General features: G+C 43.5%; 1 protein-coding gene across 2 annotated transcripts in view; it reads right to left on the bottom strand.

The window, feature by feature from the left end:
- Nucleotides 1–15,743, bottom strand: part of SCFD2 (sec1 family domain containing 2) — a gene marked incomplete at both ends in the record, with an annotated part of 402,315 nt that overhangs the window by 23,347 nt on the left and 363,225 nt on the right. For both annotated transcript variants that reach the window (XM_079718752.1, XM_079718751.1), the window contains 2 exons: nucleotides 2,150–2,284; nucleotides 12,416–12,561. In XM_079718752.1, the coding sequence (XP_079574878.1) occupies nucleotides 2,150–2,284; nucleotides 12,416–12,561 (281 nt within the window). The remainder of the gene's footprint in view (nucleotides 1–2,149; nucleotides 2,285–12,415; nucleotides 12,562–15,743) is intronic.

The following is a 15,743-nucleotide window of genomic DNA, read 5'->3' on the forward strand; positions in this document are numbered from 1 at the left end:
CAGATGAGAGCCCCTGGCTACTGAGAGCAGAGGCCCGGCAGCTGCGGGCCGAGGAGTGGATCCTGACAGCTGCTGGAAGAACACACATTCCTTTTTCTTAAATCCATTACATGGAAACCTCTCTTTGAGATCAGTCTCCAGGGGCGGGGGCATCTCTTCATGAGCTCTAATTCCAGGGATTTGAATGGAGAGAAACACAGCAGGCCAGTGCTGGCCCAGGACGGTTCTAAACATCCTCTCAGGCAAAGCTCCCCTTAGGACAGCGAAGCTTCCGACCGCAAGAAGAGCTACAGAAAACACTCCGTATAGTTTAAAAGGGTAATTTAAAAATGTGACGTCTCGGGCTTCCCTGGTGGCGCAGTGGTTGAGAGTCCGCCTGCCGATGCAGGGGACACGGGTTCGTGCCCCGGTCCCGGAGGGTCCCACATGCCGCGGAGCGGCTGGGCCCGCGAGCCATGGCCGCGGAGCCTGTGTGTGTCCGGAGCCTGTGCTCCGCAACGGGAGAGGCCACAGCAGTGAGAGGCCCACGTACAGGAAAAAAAAAAAAAAAAAAAAAAAAAAAAAAAAAAAAATGTGACGTCTCATGGTTCATGAAACAGTGATGGAAAATGCAAGTGGACAGTCCTCCTACAACAGACGGTCTATGCTGGCCTCCAGAGAGTTGCAAAGTCCGTTAGCACATTAAAGGCACTGTGAAATCTGACAGCAAAGAATTTCGGGTTAATTTCCTGTTTATCCCATGGGTTTCCAAACATATTTGGTCACAGAACCCTTTTGCCAGGACACAGTTCTTTCCGCAGAACATCACTGGCCTAAGAGCGAGTTAAGGCCTCCTCTCACTGACACCGTGCCTCCTTGCAAATTAGAAACTCCTGCAGTAAGCAGACTGCAGACAGGTTCGAGCCTCCACGTGTGCCCTTGGCCTGACCATGGACGCAGCAGCCTGACTGGGAAAGGACAAAATGAGCCGTCCTCAGACTTGACGGATCAGGGCAGGAAAGTCCACTCTTGTTATTTTAGTCTCTCTCCAAGGTTAAGTCCAAGCTTATGAATGAAGGAATAGGGTGCTCGGGTGGAGAAGGTCAGAGACCACCTCTAGCCTGGAAGCTTCTGTACAAACTAGCCACCACGAAGGGCTGCTGGACAACCCTGGGCTTACATTTAACATGGGAGTCCACGAACACTTTTGAGAAGCTGGACTGTGCTGCATTATTAAAAATAACAAAACAAAAACAGAGGGAAAATGCACCAGCCGCGCGTTGCCTCAGAAGCTGATGATAACTGGGAGCATTGGGAAGGAGACTGGGTGTCCATTCCAGCCGTTTACTGCTTGGTTTAGAGTCTGATTGGCTTCCGTCCTCCGGCTTTTGGAGTGGACCAGTTTTCCTGGCACATGCATTTACTGAACTCTGAAAGGCCAGATCTTCTATGCAGATTAATTCATGATTTCAAAGATGCTTTGAAGCTGGCAAAACATTCTGTTATTTCCAAGAGTTATTACAACTCAAATCCTGGCATAGATGAGGAGGTCAGCCTGTAATCTTGTTTAGATCTTTTTAAATTTAGAAACTTTATAGTGGGTTAAAAATAGATCACATTTGTGTACTTTTCCTCCTTTCATCTCCACTGCAAAGGCTGTTCAGTAATTTTGACCTACCCTTAATACTAACCAGGGAAATCTCATGCTTGTCACCCAGGAGTCTGCTAAGCCAAAATAAAAGTCATTTTCAAATGGATTTTGGGGTGATGCTAGTTATACAACTGAGCAGAGTTACTCATTATCCCACATAATAAGTTCTAGAATTAAGAGCACCGGGCTACCACTAAGATCTGTGAATGGTATGTGGATTCCTGTTAAGTGAAAATGTGGGCCACGAGGGAAGTTTTCAATAGTGCTACCCTGGAGGGCTTGTGTCCTTACCTATTGATCAGAAAAGATCATAATGCTTAGGTCAAGAGAAGCTGTATGAGGCTGGAAGGTCAGGCTGCTTATAACCGAAAGTTAAATGAAGATTGCACCCGATTTCAGAAGGGCCAAATACTGGACGTTCTCCTTTGTGGTACTCGCCAGGGTTAAGGGGGTGCCAGCATTTTCAAGCCCAGCAAAGATAGCATTACACTCAGGATTACCTCGTCATGGTTACTTTACCTTCATGAACATGCTAAATCCAGTTTTAAGGAGATCAGTGAGGCCTGAAGACATGTGTTCAATGTCAACGGGATCTGGCCTCTCGGGATTAAATATTTCCTCCACAACCTGCTTCAACAACGGCTTATAGGATGCCTGGAAAGACAAAACATTGTGCTGTAAGTAAAAGGGTTTGTTTGATTTGCCTAGAGAGAGGGTAGCTTTCTCTGCACCAAACGAAGCAAAACCAGTTTATTCTGATACTCAGCAATGGCTGATTCTCTGTGTGTGAAAAGACAATATGACAACATTGATTTGGGGGGGAAATTTTTATCCCACTACACTAGCACTATTCCTCACACTCCCTTCCACAAGCAAATGCCTCTTACCAGAGCTATAATCCTAGTATGGCTAATTTTTCAACCTAGATTTAAAGTGACAATTTTTTGCATGAAGTATACTGAAAAGCAAAGTATTGTCAGCTGATACAGACAGGAAGACAATCTCCTAAACATTCTTAGAATTACGCTCCCTTCTGCTAGGATCCCAAATGTTTTCTTACAATGTATTGTCACTATCCAAGTCCAAAGCAATCCCTCCGTCTTTTAGAGAGGTCAACTTCAAGTACAAACTGGCCAGAAAAAGCAGCCAAGATGCCCAAAGAAATCTGACCAAGGTCAGGGCTTAGAGAAAGCAAGCCACGTGGATTATGAGGACTATGAGGACTATGAGAACTTCAGTAGAATTAAGCTGATGTGAATTTACAGCAACTACAGTTTGGTAAATGGTGCTAAATCTATCCACATTTAGGTAGTATTTGGAGGCAGCTGCCTCTGACCAATGTATATTCTAAGCATGTTCCCCCACCTCTTTCCTTGGGTCTCCTCACTACCAAGCTTTTCCTCTCTCCTTCCCTTCGCATCGGCTGGACCACCTTCCTCCCAGTCTTGTTGCTACCTCTGCTGCTCCAGATATGTTCGGCAGCCCAGTTTGAGCATGAAGGGTGAAGGAAGAGGAATGTCTTCCCTCAAAGCACTCTGCTATATCTATTACAGGCTCAGGAAAGCCAGGCTATGACAGCACTGTAGAGATGTCATGAACTGTTTCTGTCTTTGCACTGGCCAAATCTGTAACCGGCCTTTAGCCAGTGTTGAGGATATTTGGTATGTTAACTTCACCTCTGGCTTCATCTTGCTTTTCGTAGTCATTTTTTACTCTTATTTCCCCCTTATTCCAACTTTCTTACTTGAAATACCTTAGAAATAAAGCAGGGTATAAACCATCAAAATCATAAACAGTCGTTTAGCTAGAAGGTAACTGGTGCATTTATCAAGGATAAGATGCAGGGAGAAATAGCAGCTGTTGAGTTGAGGGTGCAGCTCTCCTCTGCTTATTAGTCAAATAGACCATCGCATGCCCAGAGATCTCACAGGCAAATGCTCACGAAAGGGAAAGCACTGGGCAGAGACACCGATAACACAGAAATTGAAAAAAACAAAAACTGTGAGTCAACCTTCCTAATACCAACATAGATTTTAAAAATTTATCATACAGGCAAAAATACAGAGGTTTGAAAATACACTTTTTTGATGAGGCTGTGGGGAAACAGACACGCTCATATACTGCTGGTGGGAGTGTAAATTGTTACAATCGGTGTAGAGAGTAATCTGGCAATATCTATCAAAGTTACAAATGCATCCGACCTAGCAATTCCACATCTAGGAATTTATCCTACAAATATGCTAATATATGCAAATGAGATCCACAAAGGCCGGTTTATTGTTTATAATAGTAAAAGATTAGAAACTCATGTGGCCGTCAGTAGGGAGTTGTTTCATAAATGGGATACATCCACATGAAGGAATGCTATGGAAGCGAAGAGGGAAGCTCTGTGCTGATGGTAAAAAGCAAGGTGCAGAATAAATCGTAAGTGGAAGAAGCAAGGTGAGGAACAGTGTGTATGATGGGCGTTTGTGTAAAATGTGCCAAAGGGAATATGAAAGTTTGCATTTGCTGAAACATGCAAAAAATAAACTCTGGTGTGATATACAGAATCACCATGAGCAGTGATCATGGAGTGGGGGACCGGACAAGGGACAAAGGTGGGAGGAAGCCTTTTCACTATATTCCTCTTTTAAAAAGCACAGTTAAAACACCACTACACACACACACACACACACACACACACACACACACACACACACACGGCAAGAATCGCCTTTTTTTCCCTCATCTGTTCAAAATTAATAAATGATTTATGCATGGAAGAGATTAGAGTAAAGCACACCAAAACGTAAACGAGGGCTAACTCTAGGTTCTGGGAGTAGGGGACATTATTTTCTTTTTTTTCTAAATTTTAGAAATTGACAGGTATACTTCTGGAATCATAAAACAATCCAATAAATATTTTCAATGTTAAAAAAAAAAGTTCATGGAATGGCCTCTGAATTCTACAAATCCTCTTCCCTGAGTAAATTTTCTTGAAAACTTTTCTACCATCTCAGCCTTTCCAGATATTTAATCTCTTAAACTTTAATCTCTTTAAACTGCTCTCCGTGGAGAAGTCCTTAGGCCAACACTCTGCTACCTTATCATCATTATCATCAAATATTCATCGACTGCTTCTGTAGAAATAGAATCCAATTTTTGGACAGGCACATGATCAACTGGCTGAAAGACTCCATTCTCCAGCCTTCTCTGCTGTTGGGTCTGCAAGTTCTGGGCAATGAGATGTAAGTAGAAGGGGAGTGGGACTTTCAGAAGTTTTCTATTTTTAAAGGGGAAGGGTATGCTTTCCCCCCCTTTCTCTGTTTGCTGCCTGGAACATGGAAGTGATGACTGGAGCTCCAGCAGCCACTGTGTAAGACAGGGCCATTCCTTAGAGATACTGGAGCAGAGGGCTGGAAGAAACCCAGGTCAGTGGAGACTGGTGGAGCCACTATAAACAGAACACGGATGTACTGAATCAGGACCTACTTATGTGACAAGACAAAACCTTGTATGTTTAAGCCTTACATTTCAGATCTTGTTACTTGCTACTGAATGAAATTCTAACTGATACAAAGCACAAAGGGAAGATAAAGAAATAAAAAGGCCATTTCTTCTTTCCAGGAGTTTACAGTTATTTGTTTTATTAGTCTACGTATAGTTATATAGAATAACATTAAGCAGAACCACAGAGAAGTACACATATGCTGTCACATTTAAGAGAGGAGAGAGTATACCCTCAACCTACAGAAAACAAGAGGCTGTTGCTCCCCGTAGGATGTACCTTCTGTAAGAAGGAAGAGTAGTGATCCTGAGAAGAGCTCAGGTATAGGAAAAAGTTGGTCCTGTTGTCCAGCTAAAACACTATGCCTAGGGCCTCCTCTGTGCAAAGTACAGTGTACCAGGGTGACAGGACTGCTCTCAGGGCTCCAGAAGCCCCCATGTAGACTGTGAGACAGGGAAAGAAGGAAGCGTAGAGGGTTAGGGATCTTGCTCTCTCTCTTGCTCCAATATCAGCTTTCCAATTTCTTCTTTAAAACGACTAAGCACAGAACAACTAAATAACATTGTCCATTTAAAGAGCATGATTTGGGAAAAGACTTTCTTAGGTACAAAGCAGTACTAGTCTCTTGACTTCTTAGCAAACACATTTCTTAGTTTTCCCAATTAGGGTTTTAATCATGAGAACTTTTGGCTCCTTCCTCACTTAGTTTGGATTTTTTTCTTCCCCAGATCATGTCACTGAAATCTGATTGAAATGAATAGCTTTTGGCAGTAGCTTCTTAGATGAGGATCCTCTAACTGTCATGGAATTTTCTATTCAGCCAGAAGCTACCCACTTCTCAGCAAAGGACCATAGAAGGTGGTGATGGGGAGACAGTCTTGCCCTAGTGCCCTGCTCACAAGTTTTCCTCACATGTTAAAAAGGACCAGCGGGGAGATTAGTCATGTAGTTTGTCTACATAAGAGTATTAACCATAGAAATGATCAGTTTTCATCATAAAGGAAAACTTTGTCTTCTGCTATATCTTATTTCTGTGCTGGTTACTTGAGGGCCCTTGCCTATCTTGTTTACCACTGAATCCCCATGGCCCATAGTAGGTGCTCAGTAAAGACTGTTGGATGAATATGCTCACAGAGGTTTAGCTAATAAAACTCTACTCTCATGTCAAAAAAAAAAAAGAGTGTTAACCAGAGTAATTTAATTTTCCTAATCAAACATTCACTGTCAGTTCATCTTTCAGGGGGGAAGGAGAGGAATTAAAAACAGACAAATTCATCCTTATTTCTTGCTTATACCACATCCAGTGTGTGCTGGCAGTAAGGGGTCTGTGCCCTACAGTGCAGGGCCTACGCAATCATTCAGACACCCAGGTTCCTGTTATTGAGTAGCTCCACCAGTCCCTAGAGCACTGGAATCCCACACTGAAGCCTTTGCGTCTCATCAGCAGAGGATGAAAGAGAGAGAGTATGGAGGATTTCCAGAGAGATTTTATGGGCTCAGCCTGAAAGTGATCTGTATTACTTCTGCCCATTGTTCATTGGCCAGAATTAGTCACAAACTTACATTTACCTGCAAGAGAATGTGGAAAATGTGGTCTAACTATGCCAGAAGGAAAAGGAAATGGAGTTTGGGGAACATGTATAATAGCATTGTCTCTGCCACAGACACACCGTAAAGTCTGGATTCAAACATTAATATAACTATTTCCTTAATAACTGGCAGGTTGCTTGTTGTAGGCAAAGGATTATTAAACCTCTCTTCCCTTCTACATAAGAATCTGACCTTTGGTTAACTTTCTAGCTCTGTTTCCCTGGAAACCTGATAAGGGAAGAATGTCAAACTCTAGCCAGGCAAGATTGCTTATGATAAAAATGACCCCTGCTTAGTAAATTGCATTAGACTGGGAGAACTATAAGTACTGGACAGAAAGCCAGGGCTTTGGGCTTCTCTGAGTATGATGACTCTTGTGTAGTTGGCCATGGCCCTTGGAGGAATGCTGGAAGTCATGTCAGTGGAGTTGTTTCAGAGAAATTGGCTCCTATAGGATATGAGGGTTTTAAGCCAGAGGACTCCTGTCCCTACCCTTCCCTCCATGTGAGCCTAGTTCCCTCACTGCTCAGCTGTCACTTCAGGACCAAACCGAACAGCTCCTGGGTAGCTGCATGGACTGTTTCATGATGGTCACAAGGACTACTCGAGAGGAGAAAAATGCCCGCTGTTCCCTACCGCGAGCTATGTTCCTGTCCTGGGCAGACGGGTGCAAATGGGGGCTATGACCGCAGAGATGACTCATCTACTAGGCACAGAATGCACGATGCCTAAGGCCCACAGGACTGTTAGCGACCCATGAAAATGCATTGATTTCTTTTAAAATGAGAAGAAAAAAATGAACTTTTCGGTCAAAGATAATGTTTTGATATATAATATTAATATATTTGTCTCTATACCAATGAAACTATAATTATATATATAATTGCATATGTGTAAATATAAGAATATGAATATATTCAGTAAATGTATTCAAATAAATATATTTATATATAATTTTTATTATAATATTTAATAAATACTTCTTCACATAAATATATATATATATATAGATTTTAATACAGGAAGAGGGCCATGAAGGCAAAAGTGCTTAGGGCAATGAAAATCACAATGTGGCCCTGTATGACAGTCTCATGAGGCTAGCTTGAAGGTTTGGTAGAGCCTAATGAGACCCCCATGGGTGTTACACATGAAATAGATGAAGTTTCAAAAAAAATCAGAAACTCTCTCTTTTTCTTTAAATGACCAATATCTGTTCCAGGACAAACTGGGCTTTTAATATACCAGAGTTAATCAAAATATGAAAAATAAAATACTTGTTTCTATGTCTCTGGTTACTCTTCTGCGGTATATGATTAGATCTAGAAGGTTCTTATTGACCTGATTCCAACTCTTGAAGAAAGGTGCTGAGCATAGCAACAGTTGATGACATTACACATAAGTCAGAGACAATTTTGAGAAACTAGTCTAACTCCAACAGCTTTTTTTTTTTTTTTGCGGTACGTGGGCCTCTCACTGTTGTGGCCTCTCCCGTTGCAGAGCACAGGCTCTGGATGCGCAGGCTCAGCGGCCATGGCTCACGGCCCCAGCCGCTCTGCGGCATGTGGGATCTTCCCGGACCGGGGCACGAACCCGTGTACCCTGTATCGGCAGGCGGACTCTCAACCACTGCGCCACCAGGGAAGCCCCCAACAGCTTCTTGAATTTGGCGCACCTTAAAGGTGGCCTAGAACAGGGGTCCCCAACACCCGGGACATGGACCGGTACCAGTCCTAGGCCTGTTAGGAACTGGGCGCACAGCAGGAGGTGACCGGCGGGCGAGCGATGCGTCATCTGCCGCTCCCCATCGCTCGCGTTACTGCCTGAGCCATTCCCCCTGCCCCCAGAAACCCGTGGAAAAACTGTCTGCCATGAAACTGGTCACTGGTGCCAAATAGTTTGGGGACCCCTGGCCTAGGATATCCGTTTCCGAGAAAACTGGAGTTGTTGCCACAATCACACCCCCAACAGTCGTGTTGCTGACCTTGGCTTTGCTGGTTGGTGTTGGTGCAGCCAGGACCTCTCTTGGTCCTGCCACTGCAGATGCTTCTCTCTTTTTTGCAAAACCGACTCTGAACAACCAAGTTTTCAGAACTAGATTTGTACTGAGAGTATTTATTTTGTTTCAATCCAAGATTGTACAGAAAAACATTTGTTCAAAACTGGTCTTGGCTTTGACTACTCCATGGCTTATTTATTTTTATTTTTTGCTGCAGTATGACTGATTTTTTTTCTCCTTTCATCTTCTTAAGGAAAATGGTTTGCGCTGCAGATTAAAAAGTGGTTCATTTGTCTATCTGTTCATCCATCCATCCATCCTTCAAACCAGAAGCAGATTACTTAAAAATTTTTTTGATTAAAGTCCCTTCAACTTCAATATGAGGAAATCAAAGCCCAAAGCTATTCATTAACTTGCTTGAATTCACACAGGCAGTTAGGAGTTAGACTACAGGACAGAGCCAAGTATCCTGGCCCCCAGCATAGCCCTGTCTCATGCAGAGCCTTTCAAAAAGGATGCTAGCAGGTCTAGGGTTAGGTAGATAGAATCAGAAGGAAGAACAGAGCTTAGTGCTTGGAAAAGACCAGCTGGTGGCCAGAGCTGGGGATTGTTGATGTTGATGAAGAGACTGGGACTACAGACTGTTCAGAGTGCATATTTCACCGGGCACAAGATGAATCAGGCCTCCTTGGGCCCTGCTGGCTCTAAAGGCTCTGGTTCAACATGCCGGAGGCACAGAGGACAGTGCGCATCTGTGGGGAGTTTCCTCCAGGGAAGCACAGCACTTTGAGACTTCTGCCAAAACCCGTCATGCAAGAGCCGTGCAATATTTTGTCTGAAAGGGCTCATAAGCTCCTTGCCCTGAGTCATCTGAGAAACAGCAGCACATCAAACACTGACATTTAGGAAGGAGGTTAAGCCTCCCATTAAACTGGAACATTTGTAGTAAGAAATGAAAGCGTAAGAAGACTTGCTGCACAGGCAAAACTGGGGCTTACGTTTCCGGTCAACAGAGTCTATGGACAAACATGACTTTTCCAAACAAACGGGTGTCAGCAGTAGACTCTGACCAAATGCCACAGCTAATAGGACAGTCAGCTTAAGAATGACTCCCTTTCTGTGTAGCCCATCTCCTAATAAAGGAAATGATGAAATGCTACGAAAGAGGACAAAGAGAAGGTCTATTTTGTCCTTTACTACAACTGTTAGAGACAATGCTTACATAGCGCTGTCTATGTGTCAGCTCCTATTCTGAGAGCTTTACATATATTATTCAGAGCACTTTTTTTTGTTTTGTTTTGTTTTTGTGGTATGCGGGCCTCTCACTGCTGTGGCCTCTTCCGTTGCGGAGCACAGGCTCCGGACACGCAGGCTCAGCAGCCATGGCTCACGGGCCCAGCCGCTCCGCGGCATGTGGGATCCTCCCGGACCGGGGCATGAACCCGTGTCCCCTGCATCGGCAGGCGGACTCTCTACCACTGCGCCACCAGGGAAGCCCTACTTTTTATTTTTAAACAAAAATAGAATAATGCTTTACAGAATGATCTACATCTACACCCAACAGATGTACATCTACACCCAATAGAACATGAACCCCTGTTTTATTCTGAATTCTCCAAGCAGAGCCCAGGACAAGGATGCAAATACAGTCCTTGCCAAGTATATTTAGATCCCACTCATTTTATTGGTTGCACAGCATTTCACTAAGTGTCTGTATAATTATTATTTAACCCCCTCAAGATACACATATACTCCCTGCCTTGTCCCCACTTCCACTCACTGACATTTAGGATTTTTGGTGAATGACTTGATGTTATTGACTCACTGTAAGGGAAGTGTATGCAACAAGGGAAAGTTCATTTTCCAAAGGCAATGGCTGCTCAGACAGGGTTCTGAGGTCTGGAGAAACTGTGTTGGTAGCAGGGAGATAAAGTCTAGGAAACTTATCACTGTCCTTATTATGCCCAAGATTTATAGCTAATACATGTTTATGTGAAGTTGGCCAAATTAGTCACTATGATGATCATAAAACTGAAAAGACCTCATTAATTTAGTGGTTTATCTTCCCTTTGCCAATGATAGCAGCCACTTGCTTCTTGATACCTTTTGGTCTAAATTTCATCATATATCAACAGTTCTATCATGTCTTCTAGGACCAGTCCATACTGCCATATTTAAGATTGGTAATTTTTTTCATGACAAAACTACAACTGATTAATTATCTGAGTGATTTTATCTGTATTTCGTGGTAGTGATGTTCTCAGATCATTGAACAAAAGATGGGAATTTAGGGCTTCCCTGGTGGCACAGTGGTTGAGAGTCCGCCTGCCGATGCTGGGGACATGGGTTCGTGCCCCGGTCCGGGAAGATCCCGCGTGCCGCGGAGTGGCTGGGCCCGTGAGTCATGGCCGCTGAGCCTGCGTGTCTGGAGCCTGTGCTCTGCAACGGGAGAGGCAACAACAGTGAGAGGCCCGCGTACAGCAAAAAAAAAAAAAAAAAAAGATGGGAATTTATATTACTAAGTTGAATGCTAATTTCTAAGGTCTTTTGTGTCTTGATGGGTGATTTCAGTATCTGAGATGAGCACTATCGGTCATTATTTCTAGACCCTCCAGGAGAACCGCAGTGCAGCAAGCGGGGAGGTTTCGGGTTGGCAGCAAAGACCTGGCATCAGGCCCTGGCCCACCTGTGTGCCTGCTTCCTGGGTCTCGGGATGAGAATACCTCTCTGGCCTACTTGTTGTGAGGATCAAAGGGAAAACCAAATGTAGGGGACTCTTCAAGTATCAGCTACTATACAAATATATGGGAGGAAGAATCTGGATTTTGTTAGGTTGTAGCAGGTAACCTTAGCTGTTGTCTACCTGCCCACCTTAGAGAGTCAGCACCCTCAAGTTGAAGCCCTCACTATGTCATAGTCCCCACTAACAGCTCGTTCAACTCTCCAAAAAGCCTTAGCAAATGGAGCGAATTTTACTATTTCATGGGGAGATGGAAGAGAAGATTCCTTCACACACTCCACAGCAAAACCTAATGATCTTTTCTGTCAGAAACATCTGTTCTTCCTTGAAAGCTCACCTCTGGCCACCAGGAACCTGAGGGTTGTCTCTTCCTTGTCCAATAGAGACTGCCCAGCCTTGATGGCTCCAGCTTTTCTTCATCTTCCCTTTGGGCCTTTCCGTGCCTCCCCCGCACCTCACCCCACTGAGTTTTGATAGAGCAATTACCCCTTCAATCTTGGATTCTCATACCGTCTTCCTACTCCCTGGTCAAAACATCCTTGCAAGGTTCTCCTACTCTCCTAAAAAGTGGTGGGGGCATTTTAAACAACAAACGTTTTTGCTGGCATCAACTTCTTTTTTCCTTGCCATAACATTATTAGGTAATTTTGCTACTCTTAGATCCAGAAACTTGGGCACTAAGGCCACCCCACATCTGGCGCTTAGGGACTTGCTTAAGGTGACAGAACAGCAAGTTCTGTTCTGACCTGTAATCCAGTGCTCATCTCACTGCATCAAGCCTGAAATACAAACAAATTGGGAAGCTTTCAGATTCAGGGGAACCCAGAACTCTGGACTACAAGGGCCTTGGATTTCATCTTGAACAAATCCTTCATTTTAGAGAAGTTAAAACGGAAACTTTTCTTTCAGTCTCTGAATCCTAAAAACACAACACAGATTAGACAGTTACTTTAAAACATATGTACTTGCCTGGTGGGTATGATTTCCAGGAACATATACAGACTTAAACTGTTTCATGAGATTCCGAGCTCCAGCAATATCCCGAAGCGAAGTAAAGAGTTCATCCACGGCACTTCTGGACTTGTGAAATGTCAGGTTAATTGAAGAGTCACAGCCTGAAACAATCCAGAGATATTTGCTTTGGTGAACAAATCTTTACATTGAGTTTTAATCATGACAGGTTGAGCTCATGTAACATGGTTGTTGTTGCTGTTGTTTTTTAACCCTATTCCCCCCTGGCTGTTCACCAACTGGGCTGTTTCAATCATCCCTGAGCAATGAAACACATTGACTGTAAATGCCTTTGACAGAAGTAGAACTCAGAATTGCCTGGGATTGCAGCCACTGGCTTCAACCCCTAGACTACAGAAGTTTCACAAAAAGAAAGCTCCCCAGGGTCTAGTGTCCTCAGAACACAGCTTTGGGAAAAATGGAGACACAAAGGAAAACACAACAGAGTACTGTGACGAACCGCTCTCACTTGAATCCTACCAACAGTTTCCATAAAATAGAACAGCAAGAATGAGAAACATCACAGAGTTGCTCCAATAACAGAACTTGCTGGGATGGGCATATAATGCGCTAACAAAGCATATGGCGTATTTCAAAAGGCAGCCATTCAAAGCTGATCAAACACAAAGGGGGCCTAATAAGAAGACTGTTCTCGGAAGTGGTTCTATTTCTTTTTGAAACTCATAATAGATGGATTTCTTCTCTGTCTTGTTAGAAGCTCATGCAGAAGAGGAATGATCGTGGTAAGTCAGAAGTTCAAAAAATAGAGAAAGATTCAAGATGAGTATTTTTGACTGTTGAAATATTGCAGGTACATGAACTCATCAATCCCCATATCACCCTTATGAGACAGGAGCTATTCTTTCCCCCATACAAAGGATGAGGGAGCTGAGGGCCAGAGAGATTATGGAACACTCCCATCAGCACACTGTCTATGTTCAGCCCATGTTCGTTCAGTCATTCTGGACTGGTTCACCTGTAGGTTTGGGGAACAGTTCTTGTGCCCTCTGCTTCCTCCCTCAAGTACCTGCATGTCTGTCTCTGTGTCTGTCTGTCTGTCTGTCTCTGTCTCTGTCTCTGTGTATCTCTCCTCCTGTCTGGGGGCTTTCTCTGGTTAGAAGCATGGAAGTCAGCACTCAGAAACAACATAGCTTTCTCATCGCTTGGGGGGTACCATTCTGAATTGTGGTCTCCATAGCCTTATGGAGGGGGCAGTAGGACTGAGCCCCAGTTGCCCCCAACAGTAACTCACTCATGAATGCCTCCTCTACTGGCTCACTTCCCTATGTTCTGACCACACGGCCTAGGACATCTTCTGAAATACAGTACTTGCACCCAAATCCTTGTCTCAGGACACCAGAGCTGCCAGCGTGATTTTAACACAGGCAGCTTGGGTCCAGAATCTATATTCTTTTTTTCAGAACAGATTTATTGAGGTTCAGTTCATACACCACACAGTTAACCCATTTCAAGTGTATAATTCAATAGCTTTTAGTATATTCACATAGTTGTACAATCATCATTCCTACAATCAACTTTAGAACATTTTTATCACCTCAACAAGAAACTCCATACCTGTTAACTGTCACTCCCCCTTTCCCCCTACCCCCACACCCTGGCACCACTGATCTGCTTTCTGTCTCTATGGATTTCCCTACTCTGGACATTTCATATAAATGGAAGCACAGAATATACGGTCTTTTGTGACTGGCTTCTTTCACTTAGCACAATGTTTTCAGGGCTCATCCAAGTTGTAGGATGCATCAGCACTTAGTTTCTTTTTATTGCTGACTAACAGTCATTGCATAGATATACCACATTTTAAATATCCATTCATTGGTTGATGAACATTTGGGTGTTTCCACATTTTGGCTATTAGGAATAATGCTTCTAGTTTTACATGTACAAGTTTTTGTGTGGACATACATTTTCATTTCTCTTGGGTACATATTTAGGAATAGAATTTCTGGGTCATGTGGCAACTCTGTATTTAACCTTTTGAGGAATTGCTAGGCTGTTTTCCAAAGTGACAGCACCATTTGACATTCCCACCCTCAGTGTAAGAGGGTTTTCTCTGCATCCTCAAAAATGCTTGTTATCAACTATCTTCTTGATTGTAGCTCTCCTAGTGGATGTGAAGTGAGGAGATACTTGTTAATTTTGATAAAGAGAGAAGTTTTTAGGGAGTAGAGGTAGATCCAAACAAGCTTCAACTAAAATGGAGTGTATCTAAAGCACATAGGGACATCCAAAGGAACCCAGTGGCAGCAGACACAGTGTGTAGATAGTTGAGCCTGTACTTTCAATAACTGTGGAACACTGTATATAACTCTTAAAGGAAGGGCAAAATTCTGAACTGTTTTTACTCACACTTCTGACACCAAATGTGTGGGCTTTTCCCCCCATACCAACCAATTCTCTAACTCTCCACACATCAACTGAGTGTCCTACAATTCAAATCAATTCTGCCACTAGCTATGTAGAGTTAGTGCAGACCCCACCCAGACTGCCCCCACTTCAGATGCCAAGTTTAAATCCCAGGTTGCCAGTTGCACTCCTGACCTATCAATCAAGGGTTCCCATGACCCATTCCTCAGGTTCAATAATTTGCTAGAACAGCTCACAGAACTCAGGAAATTTGAGTTTAAAGTAATTTGCTTTACTTACTGGGACCAGTTTATTACAAGGGATGCAACTCAGGAACAGTCAAATGGAAGAGATGCAGAGGGCCAGGTATGGGGGAAGGAGTGCAGGACTACGATGCCTTCTCCAGGTGCTCCACCTGCCCAGTACCTTGATGTGTTCACCAACCAAGAGGCTCTTCAAACACTACTGTTTAGGAGACTTTATGGAGGTTTCATTACATAGGCACAATTGATTAAATTATTGGCCACTGGTGATTAATGCATCTCTCAGCCCCTCTCTTCCCTCTGGAAGTTGCAGGGTAGGGCTGAAAGTTCCACTACTCTAAACATGCCTTGGTTTTTCTGGCAACCAGCTCCCATCCTGAAGCTATTATTCCCCCAACCACCAATCATCCCATTAGCATATAAGACACTCTCATCATTCTGGAAATTCCAAGGGTTATAAGAGCTGTGTGCTAGGAGCTGTGGACAAAGACCAATATGCATATTTCTTATTGTATCATAAAAATCCTCTGACCAGTCTTTATTTCCTGGTCTCCAGAAATGTCCAACTCACTGTCATTAAAAAAATCAAAAGGGTGGTAAAGCCTAGTGAGAGGAAGCCTCCCTGTGTTCAGTGAACTCCAGTGGGGAAGCAGGGA

The sequence above is a fragment of the Hyperoodon ampullatus genome (assembly GCF_949752795.1).
Source record: "Hyperoodon ampullatus genome assembly, chromosome: 1".
Classification (NCBI taxonomy): Eukaryota; Metazoa; Chordata; class Mammalia; order Artiodactyla; family Ziphiidae; genus Hyperoodon; species Hyperoodon ampullatus.